General features: G+C 48.4%; 1 protein-coding gene across 1 annotated transcript in view; it reads left to right on the top strand.

Annotated features, from left to right (window-relative positions):
- Nucleotides 1-16865, top strand: part of SCARA5 (scavenger receptor class A member 5) — a 124378-nt gene that overhangs the window by 65085 nt on the left and 42428 nt on the right. The window contains exon 4 of the mRNA XM_023216804.3: nt 5508-6182. Coding sequence (XP_023072572.1) covers nt 5508-6182 — 675 coding nt within the window. The remainder of the gene's footprint in view (nt 1-5507; nt 6183-16865) is intronic.

Below are 16865 nucleotides of genomic sequence, written 5' to 3'. Positions count from 1 at the left end.
AGGAAAGAGGCTGGATGGTGGTGGTGTGTGAGCAGAGAACACGCTGTGACTCTTGGAAGGACATAATTCATTTCTGGGATGTGCAAATGATCCCAAAAAAGGAGGCTGCCCTAGGCAAGTTGATGCCCAAAGAATATTTATCCCCAAATAATTTTTGTTCTGACTATCCCAGGTACCTGAAGTATCTTATTCCTATGAGCTGATGCATCACCTTGAAAAGGCCGCTTCTAAAATACAAACAGACTCACATAAAAATAACATTACCATTTTGTATCTATGAAATTCACAACATGAAAATTGTAATAATTCAGTGAGATTGCACTGAACTCAGCACATTTTAAAATCTGTAATGTAAATATAAATTAGTATAACTTTTTTTGAGAAATAGTTTGGCTGGAATTTTTAAGAGTCATAAAAATGTCCATGCCTTTTGACCTACTAATCCAGCTTCTGGAAATGTATTATTAGGAAAAATTTCAAAGGGAAGGGGAGGAATCTTTCTGCATTTATTTACTATGATTGAAAAAAAGGATTCAACAGTAAAAGAACAGGTAAATTAAATTTGTCCCCTTGAGGAACTCATAGGCATTCATCAAAATCATAGTTATAAAAGAGGATAAAAAATGCTTATAAAATGATTACAGTAGAATAACAATAATAATGGGTGGGGAAAAAACCCAGAAATGAAATTATAAAGATTGAATATGCATATGAACAGAGTTAGAAAAACAAAATGAAACCAGTGTGCTCTGTTGTGGGACAGTGGAGGAATTTTCCCTTGTTTAGGTTTATGTGACTATTTGTTGTGCAATGAACAGCAATAAAAGACCCAAATGAACTCTCTAGGAAGGGGTGGCTGATTGTCAGCCGTCCCCATATGGACCAAGTTTCAGTTCAGTTTCTTGCTCAGGGAGCAGGGCCCAGAGCTGGTAGGTGAGGAGGCAGCAGATGGGCAGGGCTTGGGACCTCCCAGGGTGCAAAGGACTTGCTGGGCTTAAGGACCCCCACAGAGGGAAGGAGGGGCTAGGAGAGCTGGGGAAGACAGTGGCAAGGAAGAAAACTGTCCACTTCAGGATCTTGGCCCTGGGCAGATGTGGCCTTGAATCAGCCCTGGGGCTTCAATCTGGGAGGTTGCACTGTTACTCTTAGCCACTCGAGGTCCCAGTTTGAAAACCAGAACTCAAGGTCCCAGTTTGAGAACTAAAACTCAAAGTGTTCTCACAACTTCTGATAAGCTGTGGTGTCTCTTGGAGCTCCAGGGGCATCATGAGAAGAGACTGACATGAAATTATCAGGCTTTTTATTCTCCAACAGCCCTGTCTTAATACTTGTCACCCAATCAGGTTCCATGATTGGAGAGACACACTGGTTCTAGAATCAGATCCTGGCTGATGATGATTTCTCCAGCGGGCAATTCCTGTGGTTACCTGGGCTGTGACTGTGTTATGGATTCATTTCCCCCAGAGCTCTTCCTTGCAAAGGACGTGAACTCATCCTTTTTTTATGGCTGCATAGTATTCCATGGTGTATATGTGCCACATTTTCTTAATCCAGTTTGTCATTGTGGACATTTGGGTTGGTTCCAAGTCTTTGCTATTGTGAATAGTGCTGCAATAAACATACATGTGCATGTGTCTTTATAGTAGCATAATTTATAATCCTTTGGGTATATACCCAGTGATGAGATTGCTGGGTCAAATGGTATTTCTAGTTCTAGATCCTTGAGGGATCACCACACTGTCTTACGCAATGGTTGAACTAATTTACACTCCCACCAACAGTGTAAAAGCATTCTTATTTCTCCACATCCTCTCCAGCATCTGCTGTTTCCTGACTTTTTAATGATAGCCATTCTAACTGGCATGAGATAGTATCTCATTGTGGTTTTGATTTACATTTCTCTGATGACCAGTGATGATGGGCATTTTTTCATGTGTCTGTTGGCTTCATAGATGTCTTCTTTTGAGAAGTGTCTGTTCATTTCCTTTGCCCACTTTTTGATGGGGTGGTTTGCTTTTTTCTTATAAATTTATTTGAGTTCTTTGTAGATTCTGGATATTAGCCATTTGTCAGACGGGTAGATTGCAAAAATTTTCTCCCATTCTGTAGGTTGCCTATTCACTCTGATGGTAGTTTCTTTTGCCAGGCAGAAGCTCTTTAGTTTAATTAGATCCCATTTGTCTATTTTGGTTTTTGTTACCATTGCTTTTGGTGTTTTAGTCATGAAGTCCTTGCCCATGCCTATGTCCTGAATGGTATTGCCTAGGTTTTCTTCTAGGGTTTTTATGGTTTTAGGTAACATTTAAGTCTTTAATCCATCTTGAATTGATTTTTGTATAAGGTGTAAGGAAGGGATCCAATTTCAGCTTTCCACATATGGCTAGCCAGTTTTCCTAGCACCATTTATTAAATAGGAAATCCTTTCCCTATTTATTGTTTTTGTCAGGTTTGTCAAAGATCTGTTGGTTGTAGATGTGGGGTGTTATTTCTGAGGTGTCTGTTCTGTTCCATTGGTCTATATATCTGTTTTGGTACCAGTACCATGCTGTTTTGGTTACTGTAGCCTTGTAGTGTAGTTTGAAGTCAGGTAGCATGATGCCTCCAGCTTTGTTCTTTTTGCTTAGGATTGTCTTGGCAATGCAGACTCTTTTTTGGTTCCATATGAACTTTAAAGTAATTTTTTCCAATTCTGTGAAGAAAGTCATTGGTAGCTTGATGGGGATGGTTATTGAATCTATAAATTACCTCGGGCAGTGTAGCCATTTTCATGATATTGATTCTTCCTATCCATGAGCATGGAATGTTCTTCCATTTGTTTGTGTCCTCTTTTATTTTGTTGGGCAGTGGTTTGTAGTTCTCCTTGAAGAGGTCCTTCACATCCCTTGTAAGATGGATTCCTAGGTATTTTATTCTCTTTGTAGCAATTGTGAATAGGAGTTCACTCATGATTTGGCTCTCTATTTGTCTATGATTGGTGTATAGGAATGCTTGTGATTCTTACACATTGATTTTGTATACTGAGACTTTGCTGAAGTTGCTTATCAGCTTAAGGAGATTTTGGGCTGAGATGATGGGGTTTTCTAAATATACAATCATGTCATCTGCAAACAAGGACAATTTGACTTCCTCTTTTCCTAGTTGAATACAGGGAGGCAAATTTTAAGTCCAAACAGAATGCAGAAAATTCTGACAGTCAGTACTAACTGAAGATGGAGAGACTGGTATAAGCAGGGGCGCCGGGACCCCTTTGCAATGTGACTTTCTTAGATTAAAGTGCTGGGTAGGGGAGAAGTCAAGGCAAGGCTCCAAGACCCCTTCAGCCCTGTGAGCCTCTAAGCCTAAGCTGGAATGACTTATCTCCTCCAGGGTAGGGTGGCCACCACAAATGCCATGTGCTTCCAGAAGCATCACTGAAAGATTGTAACAGCTGGTCTTTCCATGGCTCGAGAGCCCTCACAACCTATATCTCCCGTTCTCAATGTGAAGTTCTGGATGAGAACTTATTCCATCTGATTTTTCTCATTGTTTGAACAAGCTGTGTACCAGGTTACCTGGTTACCTCCAAGATGTTCAAGGCAGAATTTGTTCTGTGCCTCATTTGCCCCAACTCCTACCTATCCCACCACCAGGTCTTATTTCCCTTTCTCTGGTATGCAGAGCAGAGTGGGGAACAGCTGTGGACAGGACACAGCTAACAGACAATGAGCATCCCTAGACATCCCTACTCAGGATTTGTAGCATATCTGAGTCAGCACAGTCCACGACCTCCCAGGAGATACAAGGATGCTAGATTCTAATGATGCAGACACACATCACTCTTCTTAGTATTGTGCAATAGCTGCTTGTAACCAAGAAAAGGGAACCCTCCAAGAGAAAGGGGTAGGGGATCACTGGGATGGGTTTCTTGCTGAAGAGGAAATAGGGGATCTAGGAGAAGAAGTAGGGTTGGGTGCAGTGGCTCATACCTGTAATCCCAACACTTTGGGAGGCTGAGGTGGGCAGATCACGAGGTCAAGAGATCGAGACCATCCTGGCCAACGTGGTGAAACCCCATCCCTACTAAAAATACAAAAATTAGTTGGGCGTGATGGCATGTACCTGTAGTCCCAGCTACTTGGGAGGTTGAGGCAGGAGAATCGCTTGAACCTGGGAGGTGGAGGTTGCAGTGAGCCAAGATCGAGCCACTGCACTCTAGCCTGGCGACAGAGTGAGACTCTGTCTCAAAACAAACAAACAACACAAAGAAGTAGAAGACACAGAGGAGCATGTCAATATAAAAGCAGTCTTCATTGGATTGTGTCTGTCCAATCATGGACTCTGATTGGGTGACAAGTATTGAGACAGGGCTGTTGTAGAATGGAAAGCTTGATAATTTCGTGTCAGTTCCTTCTCATGATGCCCCTGGGGCTCCAAGAGACACCATGGCTTATCAGAAGTCGTGAGAACACACCGAGAACACCCAGACAGGCTGTTGGCACGGCACATGAGCAGAAGGGAAAGGGCCCTGAACTCAGGAGGCCAGAAAATAGACACGGTGGCCTTGAGCCTGGCTGAGTCTGCTGCTGGGGTGCTCTTCCTTTAGGCAGTCCTGGAGCAAGCCATCTTAGTTAGGGTTTACTTGCTGTAAATTGTTACCCTGGGCAATGCTAATAGCTGTAACTATAAAAGGGGATAAGAATGGTACTGTCTTTGTCTGTTCAGGCTGCTGTAACAAAATACTGTAGGCTGGGTAATTTATAAACAACAAATGTATTGCTCATGGTTCTGGAGGCTGGGAAGTCCAAGATAAAGGCACCAGCAGATTCATGTCTGGTAATGGCCTGTTTCTCATGAATGGCACCTTCTGTGTGTCCTCACATGGCAGGAAGGGCAAACAGCTCCCTCGAACGTCTTTTATAAAGTCGCTTATCTAATACGTGAGGGCTCTGCCCTCGTGACTCAATCACCTCCTAAAGACCCCCTCTCTTACTATGACTTTGGTGATTAAGTTTCCACATACGAATTTTGGGGGGCATATTAGATTGCAGCAGGTACCTACCCCCTAAAGTTGAGAGGATAACACCACCCAACATCTTAAGCTGACCTACATGAAACTGCTGACATGCAACTGCTTTTCGACATTCACAAGTGGCAGTTTCATAGGGGCCCACTGAATTAACCCATGATAGTTACACTAGAACAGCAGCTCACAAACTTGTCTGCAACTTAGAATTACTTCTGGGTCTTCTAAAACTTCCGAAGCCCAGGTCACACCCCATACCAATGCAATCACAATTTCTGCAGGTGAGACACCTAGCCAGGTGATCTAATGTGCAGGCAGGTTTGAGAACCACTGGTTTAGCACAAGGCCTGGGATCTAGTAAAGCGCTCAGCCACCACCTCTGCTTTTTATTCATCTATCATTTATTGAGCACCTACTGCATGCCAGGCTCTGGCTGGGTTCACCTCTTGTCACCCGAGCCTTCCTCCCCAGCGGTGCTCACGTCTCCCCTCCTCCACCTCCGCAGTGTCCAGGCCGCGCAGCTCCCCTGACGACCTGAAGGCCCTGACTCGCAATGTGAACCGACTGAATGAGAGCTTCCGGGACTTGCAGCTGCGGCTGCTGCAGGCTCCGCTGCAAGCGGACCTGACTGAGCAAGTGTGGAAGGTGCAGGACGCGCTGCAGAACCAGTCGGACTCGCTGCTGGCGCTGGCGGGCGCAGTGCAGAGGCTGGAGGGCGCGCTGTGGGGGCTGCAGGCGCAGGCGGTGCAGACCGAGCAGGCAGTGGCCCTGCTGCGGGACCGCACGGGCCAGCAGAGCGACGCGGCCCAGGGAGAGCTGTACCAGCTGCAGGTGGAGAGCAACAGTAGCCAGCTGTTGCTGCGGCGCCACGCAGGCCTGCTGGACGGGCTGGCGCGCAGGGTGGGCGTACTGGGCGAGGAGCTGGCCGACGTGGGCGGCGTGCTGCGCGGCCTCAACCACAGCCTTTCCTATGACGTGGCCCTCCACCGCACGCGGCTGCAGGACCTGCGGGTGCTGGTGAGCAACGCCAGCGAGGACACGCGCCGCCTGCGCCTGGCGCACGTGGGCATGGAGCTGCAGCTGAAGCAGGAGTTGGCCATGCTCAACGCGGTCACCGAGGACCTGCGCCTAAAGGACTGGGAGCACTCCATCGCGCTGCGGAACATCTCCCTTGCCAAAGGTACCGCCAGGCCCTTGCTGCCTCCACCCAGGGCCCCTCCCGATGGGGTCTTCCTCCTGCATGCCCCTCCCCAAGGACCCAGGAGTACCCCACCCCTACCCCATCCCCAAGTGCACTTGCCATTCCCAGCCCATACTCTCTCTTTTAGCCTATACTCTCTCTTTTAGCGCATACTCTCTCTTTTAAGTCTTGCCCTACAGGACTCTGGAATTTTCTGCCCAGGTGGCATGTACTCACTTCCAGGGCTTGCACAGATCTCTTCCCAGATAAACCTCCCTCGGGTAGAGAGCAAACTCAGTGGCCACTCTTCTAGGTGTGAGAGTTTGCCCCAGCGGTGGCTAATGGGAGCCTGGTGGTCAGAGCTTGCATGGCTGCGCTGGAGCCTCCAAGAGCTTGAGGCTGGGGGCAGAACAAGGGGCTCAGGCCGGGAGTAGAGAAGGGTTCCTCTAGTGTCATTCCCATGGTGGAGTTCTGGAGTTGGAGAATTCCAAACTTGAACCTGGCCTTCTAGGCTCTTAAAAAGACTTACTCATTTAGGCAAAAGAACGTATTTCATTGAACGATCTGTTGGCTTCATTTGTAACTGTTTTTTGTTTTTTGTTTTTGTTTTGTTTTTGTTTTTGTTTTTGTTTTTGTTTTTGCTTTTTGAGATGGAGTCTCACTCTGTCGCCCAGGCTGGAGTGCAGTGGTGCAATCTCAGCTCACTGCAAGCTGCGCCTCCTGGGTTCGTGCCATTCTCCTGCCTCAGCCTCTGAAGTAGGTGGGACTACAGGTGCCCTGTAACTGGTTTTTTGTTGTTGTTGTTTTGGTTTTTTGTTTTCAAGTTGGGGTCTGGCTCTGTCACCCAGGCTGGAGGGCAGTGGTGTGATCACGGCAGCCTTGAACTCCTGGGCTTAAGTGATCCCCCTGCCTCAGCCTCCCAAGTAGTTAGGACTACAGGTGCATGCTGCCATGCCGCGCTACCTTTTATTGTTGTTGTTGTTGTTTTGTTTTTATTTTGAGACGGAGTCTCGCTATGTCAGTCAGACTAGTGACATGGCTAGTCTGACTAGACATGGCTAGTCATGGCTAGTCTGACGTGTCAGTCAGGCTAGTCAGTCAGTGACATGATCTTGGCTCACTACAACCTCCATCTCCCAGGTTCAAGCGATTCTCCTGCCTCAGACTTCTGAGTAGCTGGGATTACAGGTGTGTACCAACATGCCTGGCTAATTTTTGTATATTTAGTAGAAGACAGAGTTTTGCCATGTTGGCCAGGCTGGTTTCGAACTCCTGACCTCACGTGATCCTCCTGCTTCAGCCTCCCAAAGTGCTGGGATTACAGGCATGAGCCACCACACCTGGCCAGTTTTTAAAAATTCTTACTTTTTAGAGATAAGGTCTTGCTATGTTGCCTAGGCCGGTCTTGAACTCCTGGCCTCAAGTGATCCTCCCGCCTTGGTTTCCCAAAGTGCTGGGACTATGGCATGCCAGCCCATTTGTAAACTTAACTATAATGGCAAAAATGCAAAAATGTATGGGCCTCTATTGTACTCGTGCCGTGGGCCCACAAATGATAGAGCCTAGAGACCCAACTCCCTTTCTTCACTCCTGACAAACTGGTCCCCTTCCCTCCACCCATTCCTTCTTGCTGCACACACCATCAGAAACACCTTTCATGAAATGCACTTCTCCCACATCGCCCCCCTGCTCAAAGCCCACTGTGGCTCCCCAAGGCCCACTGGGTTCCTTAGAAATTCCTTAGTCTGCCATCAGCACAAGTAATACCATTGTGAGCACCTAGTATGTGTTACCTACTATGCCAGGTGTATCTCATGTGGGCATCTTTTGAAAACAATGGCTCTCCAAGGGAGTGATGTTTTCCCTATTTTATTGACAAGCACACTGAGATTTAGGAAGCTTCCATAGCTTGCCCGCAGCCACAGGGCCAGGAGGTGATGGACCAGCATTTACACGCCGGCCTTTCTGATCCCAGAGCTAGTGTACTTCCCACTGCTTCCCTATCGTGTCCTGCCTGCCTTCTCTTCCACTGCCACTCATGCCAGGGGCACAGAGAGAACTGCTTCAGGGACCAGTGAGCAATGTCAAGGAGCAGAGACTGCAGTGTCAGGGGAGTGTCAGGGGTTATGGCCGGTCTAGCTCATTTTTGCCAGGCTGGAAGGTGGGCCCAGGTTCGCAAGGTCTGCCTGTGTTTCAAGAGAAACCAGAAACATGTGATGTTCTGATAATGTTTAATTGTTTAACTCAAGGGTCATACATGGTCTTGCCGTGGGTGAAGCATCCAGTCTAGTGGGGGCACATCTCGTCACTGCCCTGGAAGCACAGCTCACCTTCCCCACGGTCACAGATGTGCTCCAGAGGCTCCTCCACCTGCAGTGCCCTCCTCCCCCTCCTCCTTCACCTTCTCCTCCTCCTCCTCTTCCTTCGCCTCCTTCTCTTCCTTCTCCATTCCCTCCTCCTCCTCTTCCCCTTCTTCCTCTTCCCATCCCCTTCTTCCTTCTCCTCCTCTTCTTTCTTCTCCTCCTTCTCCTCCTCCATTCTCTCCTCCTCCTCCCTTTCCTCCTCCTTCTCCCCCTCCTGTTCCTCCTTCTCCTCCTCCTTCTCCCTCCCCTCCTCCTCCTTTTCTCTTCCTCCTCCTCTTCCTCCTCCTCCTCTTTCTTCCCTTCCTCCGCCTTTTCCTCTTCTTCCTTCTCCTCTTCACTGTCTTCTTTATCCTCTTCCTTCCCCTCCTCCTCCTCTTTACCCTCTTCCTCCTTCTCCTCCACCCTTTCTCCTCCTCCTCTTCTTCCTTCTCCTCTTCCCTTCCCTGCTCCTCTTTCTCCTCCTCCTCTTCCTCCTCTTCCTCCTCTTCCTTCTCCTTCTCTTCCTCCTCCTGCTCCCCCTCCTCTTCCTCATCCTCCTCTTCCTCCTCCTGCTCCTCCCCTTCTTCCTTTTCTCCTCGTCTTCCTTCTCCTCCTCCTTTTCCTCCTCCTCCTCTGCCTTACCCTCTTCCTCCTCCTCCTCGCCCACCCAAATCCTGCTGATACTCCAGGATGTCACTCAAACCTACCTCCTCCAAGAACCTCCCAACCTTTTCCAGCTCCCTGGAGTCTCCTTCTTTTGAGTTTCTGCATTTATCAGAGCGAACATGTAATGATGGGGCCCTCTGCGTCCTCTCCAGTTTACATAGCCCTTTTGTGTACCCTCTTTTGTTTTAAAATGGGACCTGAGGAGAATCTATGAGGTCGTTTAAGGCAGATGTTGTAGAGGGCGGGGTAGGATTTTGGCAGGAAAGCAACTGAGGCTCAGGGAGGAAGTCCCTGCCTTACTCAAGTCCTCATGGCTGGTAATGATCCAGCTTTAATAAGGTATAATTTACGTGCCATGAAATCCCCCCATTTTAGGTGTACAATTCAATGATCAGGACATTTAAGCCCAATGCCCGGTTCTCATTCTGTTACCCCATAGTCCACCTGGATCTGGGTGCCTCTGTGTCCCCCAGCATTAAGAGTGCAATGCACTTAACTGACACTCAATATTTATAAAAGCAACTATTAAATCTTGACACTGGGCAATCAGAGGCTTCCCCTATCCAGTTTGGTTTCCTGGTTCTGGGTCTCTTTGAACCTTCACATCCCAGAAATCAAAGGAGGGAGGGAGGTAGAATTTCTTCTTCCAAATCCATGCCCCTGGGGTCTTAGCTTTTCCTGTCTTCTTTTTTTCTTGACCTCCCTTGCCCCTCGCAGGGATTAGTGTTCAGAAACTAACTAATAGTATTAAATAGCAATTGCAGTGAATTGTCACCTATAATGAGGCAGGCATTTTGTCGACATGAATTCTCAAATAGACATTCAAGACCACAAATCCTCACATCCTGCAAAAAGGTCTTATTGCCCGCTTTATAGATGAGAAGCTTGAATAACCTTCCCACTGTTTCTTAGACAGCTGGCGAGTGGTAAAGCTGAGGTCTAAATTGGCTCTGCCTGGCCCAGAAACCCTGGTTGTTGGGACGGAAGCATGTTGCTTCCCAGCTGTAAGCAGTGAAGAGAGGAGATCGCGTTCCCTGTATTCGGGGCACTTTCCAGTCCCTTCCTTTTCCAAGCTAGAGATGTCACCATGCCTCCTGCTAATGTACCCTCTCAGGCCTTCCCAGGCGCTTCACATCCGGGTTCTTTCGTTTCTAAGTCCAATCTCCTTGGCTCAAACTGAAACTGCCCTGGGTCACTCATTTGCCAGGGTTCTGCCGGTGGGATCCTCCATATAGTCTTTCCTTGGTCCTTACACTAAGTTTTACACTCAGTTCTCTTGAACTGAAAGTTTCATCTCAGTCCCGCTTTCTTGTCTTTAAGCTTTGGATTCCTGTGGGGTGTATCTGTCTGTTCAGGCTGCCATTACAGAATACCATAGACTGGGCCATTTATAAGCAACAGATGTTTATTGCTCACAGCTCTAGGACTGGGAAGTCCAAAATCCAGGGGCCAGCAGAGTTGGGGCCTGTTGGGGGCCTGCTTTCTGGTTCATAGATGGCGACTTCTTGCTGTGTCCTCACTTGGTAGAAGAGATGGAGCAGCTCCCTGGAGTCCTCTTTATAAGGGTGCTGATCCCATTCACAAGGGCCTCACCCTCATGACTCATCACTTCTCAAAGGCCCTGCCCCTGATACCATCGCCTTGGTGATTAGGTTGCAACGTATGAATTTGGGGGGGATGCAAACATTCAGATCACTGCACTGGGGCTCCTGGCTCTTCACAGTTGTACAGCACTTGGGCCTCCAGCTCTCATCACCACTGCATCTAGGGTCTTTCCTGCCTCCCTGTCTCTGTTACCAGGTGCCTGGTGGTTATTATTTAAAAGATTCCTGCTGGTATATCTGAATGTATTTACCAGGCAGCCTTAACAAGACCAAACTCTACCCTGGTTTTTGAACAAGGGCTAGGTCACTAGAAAAGCTTCCAGGCATTCCCATACTGCTGTCTGCAGTGGCCTTTCTGTCCTAGCTTTGTCTAGTTCCTCTATTAAGGTTTTTAAACACACACACACATCCACACCTACGTACGTACACAAACATACACACACATATATATACATAGACCTGTACATATAGACATAAACACACATACCCATGTGTACACGTGTTTGCACATATACATATACACATACAGACATGCACGTACATACACATGCACACGTATATAATGTGAACACATATACACATACACATATACACACATACATATACACATACACTCACCACATTCCCACACTTTGCCCTTTCCTGGCTGAGAAGTCACAAATACTCAACTATGTATATTTTTTCAAATATGAGCTTATTTACATTATTCCTGAGCTTGACCCGAATTGTTTTTATGCTCTTACTTTGTTATACAGTTTTTGATGAGCTTTGTCTCCAGTTTCTCTCTTGTGAATATCTGCAGTGGAGATTCTATTTTCTGTTTTGGATTTTTAGCATTAATCAGGTCTGTTGAAATCTGCCTGTGGGTTTGAAAGAAGCAGAGAACTTAGATCATCATAGAGGAGAAGCAACCCAGGAGGGGAAAAGGTAACCAGAGAGCTGAGGCAGCCCAGGAGGGGAAAGGTAACCAGAGAGCGGAGGCAGCCCAGGAGGGGAAAGGTAACCAGAGAGGGGAGGCAGCCCGGGAGGGGAAAGTCAACCAGAGAGGAGAGGCAGCCCAGGACGGGAAAGGTAACCAGAGAGGGGAGGCAGCCCGGGAGGGAAAAGTCAGCCAGAGAGGGGAGGCAGCCCAGGAGGGGAAAGGTAACCAGAGAGGGGAGGCAGCCCAGGAGGGGAAACATGAGCAAAGTCACATGAGATGGCTCTTTTTGGCAAGGATGCAGGTTTTCTGGAATCACAGCATTTGGATGGAGTGGTAATAGATCTGAAATCATCCAGTCCACTCTTTTTGTTTTGTATTTGAGGATCCTGAGGCCAGAGAGGGGAGATGATTGGCCAAAATCACAAAACCATCCAGTGACCCGGCTGGGATGAAAAAATACATCTCTGGATTCATGAAAACAAGTTTGCAAAGCAGATTTATCTGCAGGCTGATTTTTTGAGAAAAAACACACATCTATTAGAGTCCAGATCAGCAAATATTTATAAAGGGATGGCGTAACAGAGCAGGGCTTTGGATTCCAGGCTAACGCTGGGACTCTGGCTTCTGGGTAGTAGGGACCTGCTGAAATGGGGAACATCTCTGAGTGGAGTGACAGGTAAAGTGGCCTTTCTGCTCCACCGAGGACTGGGGAGTGTGGCCTGGGCGGAGGTCCCTGGGACATTGTGTGGTGAGCCAAGCTCTCATCTCTCCTTCCACATGGACTCCGCTGGGAAGGGGGTGGAGTTGCCCCCAGCCCCACCCACCACCCTCCCTGGGGGCCCTGAGGACCATAGCAAGGGCAGTCCCAGCACCTTTCTAGGCCTGAGTTGGCTGTGAAATGGGGCCAACAGTGTCTGCCTCGTCCACTTCTCAGGGTCACAGAGAGATGCCTTAAGTGATGAAAAAGAGAGAACACTCAAAAGTGTAAAGGTGATAGGGGCTGAGAATCCAGGCCCTGGTGACTTGAGGGTACTGGAAGTGGAGCTGTTTGCTGAGCCACTCCACCCTGTCAGCTGCCCTGTGGTTAGCGTGGTTCTGGGGGTGGTTTTGACTGTACTGCTGGCTCCAGGCCAGGCTCATCAGCTGTCCTCATAATTTGCTCTTGGCACATGAGTTCCCGGATTCCAGCCCATGCAAGTCCCCTACCCCGTCATGTATTCTGGGATCAGGGAAGGGAGAAGGCATGGGTTTCCTCCCATTGGCTGATCCCCAGGAAAACCCTGGTGCTTCTCCTGAATGCCTGGCCCCAGATCCTTCATCCCACTGGGAAGATGCTTCTGGTGGGAGCAATTGCACTGGGGGAAGCTTGAAGGAAGCGGGCTAGATGGGTGGGCAGAGTCTGAGCAGGGACCCCAGGACCCTGCTCCTCTTTGTCCCAGCCACCTCCATGCCCTGGCCTGCACTGGTGACAGAAGAGATGAGAAATGGGATGGTATAGAAAGTTGAGAAATGAAAAAGCTCACCTGGGTACCTCTTGGAACAACAGATGTCATGGCACTTCTGCTCCTACCCATTAGTCATTCTTTGGATCCCGATTGTGTGCCGGGGTGTGCAAGGCATAGGCCATAGACAGTGCCCTGTAGAAGATTCTGTCCTCCTTGGGAACCACAGTTCAAGGTGGGGGATAGTGACCAGGGAGTGGACAGCAGCCGCCTGACCAGGCTCCAGGTGCTCCCACAGGAGCACTGTGCACAAGGATCTCCCTACCTCCTTCCAGCTCTGAGATTTGGGGGCTCTGCCTGTGCAACACTAAGAGATCAGAAGGTGGGTGTATTCATCTGTTCTCACACTGCTAATAAAGACATACCTGAGATTAGGTAATTTGTAAAGAAAAAGAGGTTTAATGGACTCACAGTCCACATGGCTGGGGAGGCCTCATAATCATGGCAGGAGGTGAAGGAGGAGCAAAGGCACATCTTACATGGCAGCAGGTAAGAGAGCGTGTGTAGAACTCCCCTTTATAAAACCAACAGACCTCATGAGACTTATTCACTATCATGAGAACAGCAAGGGAAAGACCCACCCCCATGATTCAGTTGCCTCCCACTGAGTCCCTCCCACAACACATGGGAATTATGGGAGCTACAATTCAAGATGAGATTTGGGTGGGGCCACAGCCAAACCAGATTAGTGGGCATGAAGGCAGACTCAGGACTAAGAGGGACTGGACTCTTAGGATTTGGCTAATGTTCAGGGACTCCATGAGGAGAGCGTTTGTGCAGAGGTGGAGGAAAGTTGGTGACCATGAGCACTGAGCTGTAAGTTTGCAGCAGAAGGGTCAGATCATGAGTGATCTGCAGGGGCCTTGGCAGGGGAAGCTGCGCCTGTGGTGCAGTGAGGGGCCTCCCCGTACTCTGAGTCCCTTTGGTTGCTTTGTTTTTTCAGAGAGATTGATCAGACAGCAAAGCTCACATGGGCTGGAGAGAGACCAAGACAGGGAGGTTCTTATAAAGGCCAGAGCCAGGCCATAAGGACCTGACGAAGGTGGAAGCAGTGAGGAAGGAGGTGGAGACATGAGAAGTACCCTCCTTTATGAGAAGCCTCAAATCACAGATGGGTGTGGCTAGAAAGGGATGCAAAAGGGAGACAGGAAAGAGGAATCAGAGCAGGCTCAAGGTTTCCAGCTTGGGTTTCTGAAGAAAGGATAGTGTCAGTAAACACACTAAAAAGTCAGATCCCGAGATTGCTTCACTTACGGGCAGCATCAGTGATTTATTTTATTTATTTATTTATTTTTTTGAGATGGAGTCTCGCTCTGTCACCCAGGCTACGGTGCAGTGGCTGGATCTCAGCTCACTGCAAGCTCCGCCTCCCGGGTTTACACCGTTCTCCTGCCTTAGCCTCCCGAGTGGCTGGGACTACAGGCGCCTGCCACCTCGCCTGGCTAGTTTTTTTTGTACTTTTTTTTAGTGGAGATGGGGTTTCACTGTGTTAGCCAGGATGGTCTCGATCTCCTGACCTCGTGATCCACCCGTCTCGGCCTCCCAAAGTGCTGGGATTACAGGCTTGAGCCACCACACCCGGCCAGCATCAGTGATTTAAAGACACACTTGGTCCTCGGAGCAGCTGGCGGCTTGGCCCCTCGAGGCTCTGGCCAAATCATCAACCCTTCTGAGTCAGTCAGGCCAGTACCATCTGAAGATGGTGCTGGGAATTGGTGCCCACCTTTACTGCCCACCCCACCTTCTTCCCAGTTAATCTCTAGTAAAGACCCTCATAACCACATAGTTATGTTTAAAAAAAATCCGGCTGGACGCATTGGCTCACACCTATAATCCTAGCACTTTGGGAGGCTGAGGGGGGCGGATCACGAGGTCAGGAGATGGAGACCATCCTGGCTAACACGGTGAAACCCCGTCTCTACTAAAAATACAAAAGTTAGCCAGGTGTGGTGGCAGGCGCCTGGAGTCCCAGCTACTCAGGAGGCTGAGGCAGGAGAATGGTGTGAACCCAGGAGGCGGAGTTTGCAGTGAGCCGAAATTGCACCACTGTACTCCAGCCTGGACAACAGAGCCAGACTCTGTCTCAAAAAAAAAAAAAAAAATTCCGTCTGTAGCACGTTCTTGAGACCTGCCTCTCCCTGGATGCCAGTCAAACTCCACAGGGTGATTTCAGGTGCACCAGGAATACCCGGAAGTTGTCATCCTATAATGGCTCTAAGGAGGTGTTTTTTTTTTTTTTTTTTTTTTGCAGTGTGGAGGCATTATGCAAAGTGTGGTGATCGGGATGGCCCCCCTCACTCAAGGCTTTGAAGCCCTTCTCTAGTCATCATGCCACTGAATCCACTCAGTCCTCACTACAACTGCACGAAAAGGAATGTTTTTTTAACCCACATTTAATAGAATCAGGACTTGAACCCGAGACTCGATATCCATACTCAATGCCCACCTTTCAGATGATGTCTACCACCCAGAGGCCCCAAATCAGGGTCTTCGGGCAGCATCCTCCCTTGGCAAGAGGGACTCCTGGGAAGACCCCCTGCAGGTTGCACCTGCATCTGAGGGACAGCTGACATTGGAGGGTGCAGTCCCTTGCGTCTGTGACCAGCTCGGTTCCTGGAGCACCCGGGGTGGTGGAGGCAGAGAAGAGAGAAAGGGGTGGGCATCCAGCCCAGCAGCAGAGATCCAGGCACCCTCTCCCGGTTCCCTTTGCTGCAGCCTTGGCCTTAGCCTTAAGGGGAGATCACTGGGAAGGGATAGTGGAGCACATTTGCTTCCTGACTCAGCCCTTAATTTCTGCGCCATCTTTGATCTATTCCCAACAGGTTCTCTGACTCAGTCCTGTGGTCTGAAAACTGGGATCACAAAACGTAGTCCTTCTTAAATCATTTGTATTACTTGTGAATTGAAGAATTGTTGACTACTTTTTTCCCTGCATGCGTGCCATGGAATTATTAAACAGCTGTCAAGTTTGGTTAGGTTCTGAGGACAGTGCCAGCGTGAGGAAGGTATCAGTACATCTCGATCTTGGCTGGCTGGTTGTTTTCTATGTATTATTAACACCTTCTGATCTCATATACTCACTCATTCATCAAATATTTATTGTGCAAGACATTACTGCTGGGCTGTGAGTCTGTGTGTTTCAGTTTCCTGGCACTGCCATAACAAAGCATCATAAACTTGGTGGTTTAACAGAAGCTTATTTTCTCACAGTTCTGGAGGCTCAAAGTCTGAAATCAAGGTGTCCACAGGGCCATATTCCCTCTGAAAGCTCAGGGGAAGGACCCTTCCTTGGCCCTTTCTAGCCGCTGGTACTTGCTGGCAATTCTTGGTGTTTCCTGGCTTGGGAATGCATCACTCCAATCTCTGTCTCTGTTGCCACAGGTGCTCTCATATCTCTGTGTCTCTGTTTTCCCTTCTTATAAGGACACCAGCCATTGCACTGAGGCCTGCCCTACCCCAGTATAACCTCATCTTAACTAATTATGTCTGCAACGACCCTATTTCCAAATAAAGTCATATTCTGAGGTTCCTGGTAGACATGAATTTAAGGGGGTAAGGACACTATAAAGGCCGTTTTTCATGGTCCTCCCTTTTTTTTCTTTTTTCTTTTTCTCTTTTCTTTTCTTTTCTTTTTTTTTTTTTTTTTT

Source organism: Piliocolobus tephrosceles, chromosome 7, assembly GCF_002776525.5.
Source record: "Piliocolobus tephrosceles isolate RC106 chromosome 7, ASM277652v3, whole genome shotgun sequence".
Taxonomy (NCBI): Eukaryota; Metazoa; Chordata; class Mammalia; order Primates; family Cercopithecidae; genus Piliocolobus; species Piliocolobus tephrosceles.
Note: the sequence above shows the minus strand (reverse complement) of the source record. Positions and strands in the feature narration are given on the sequence as shown.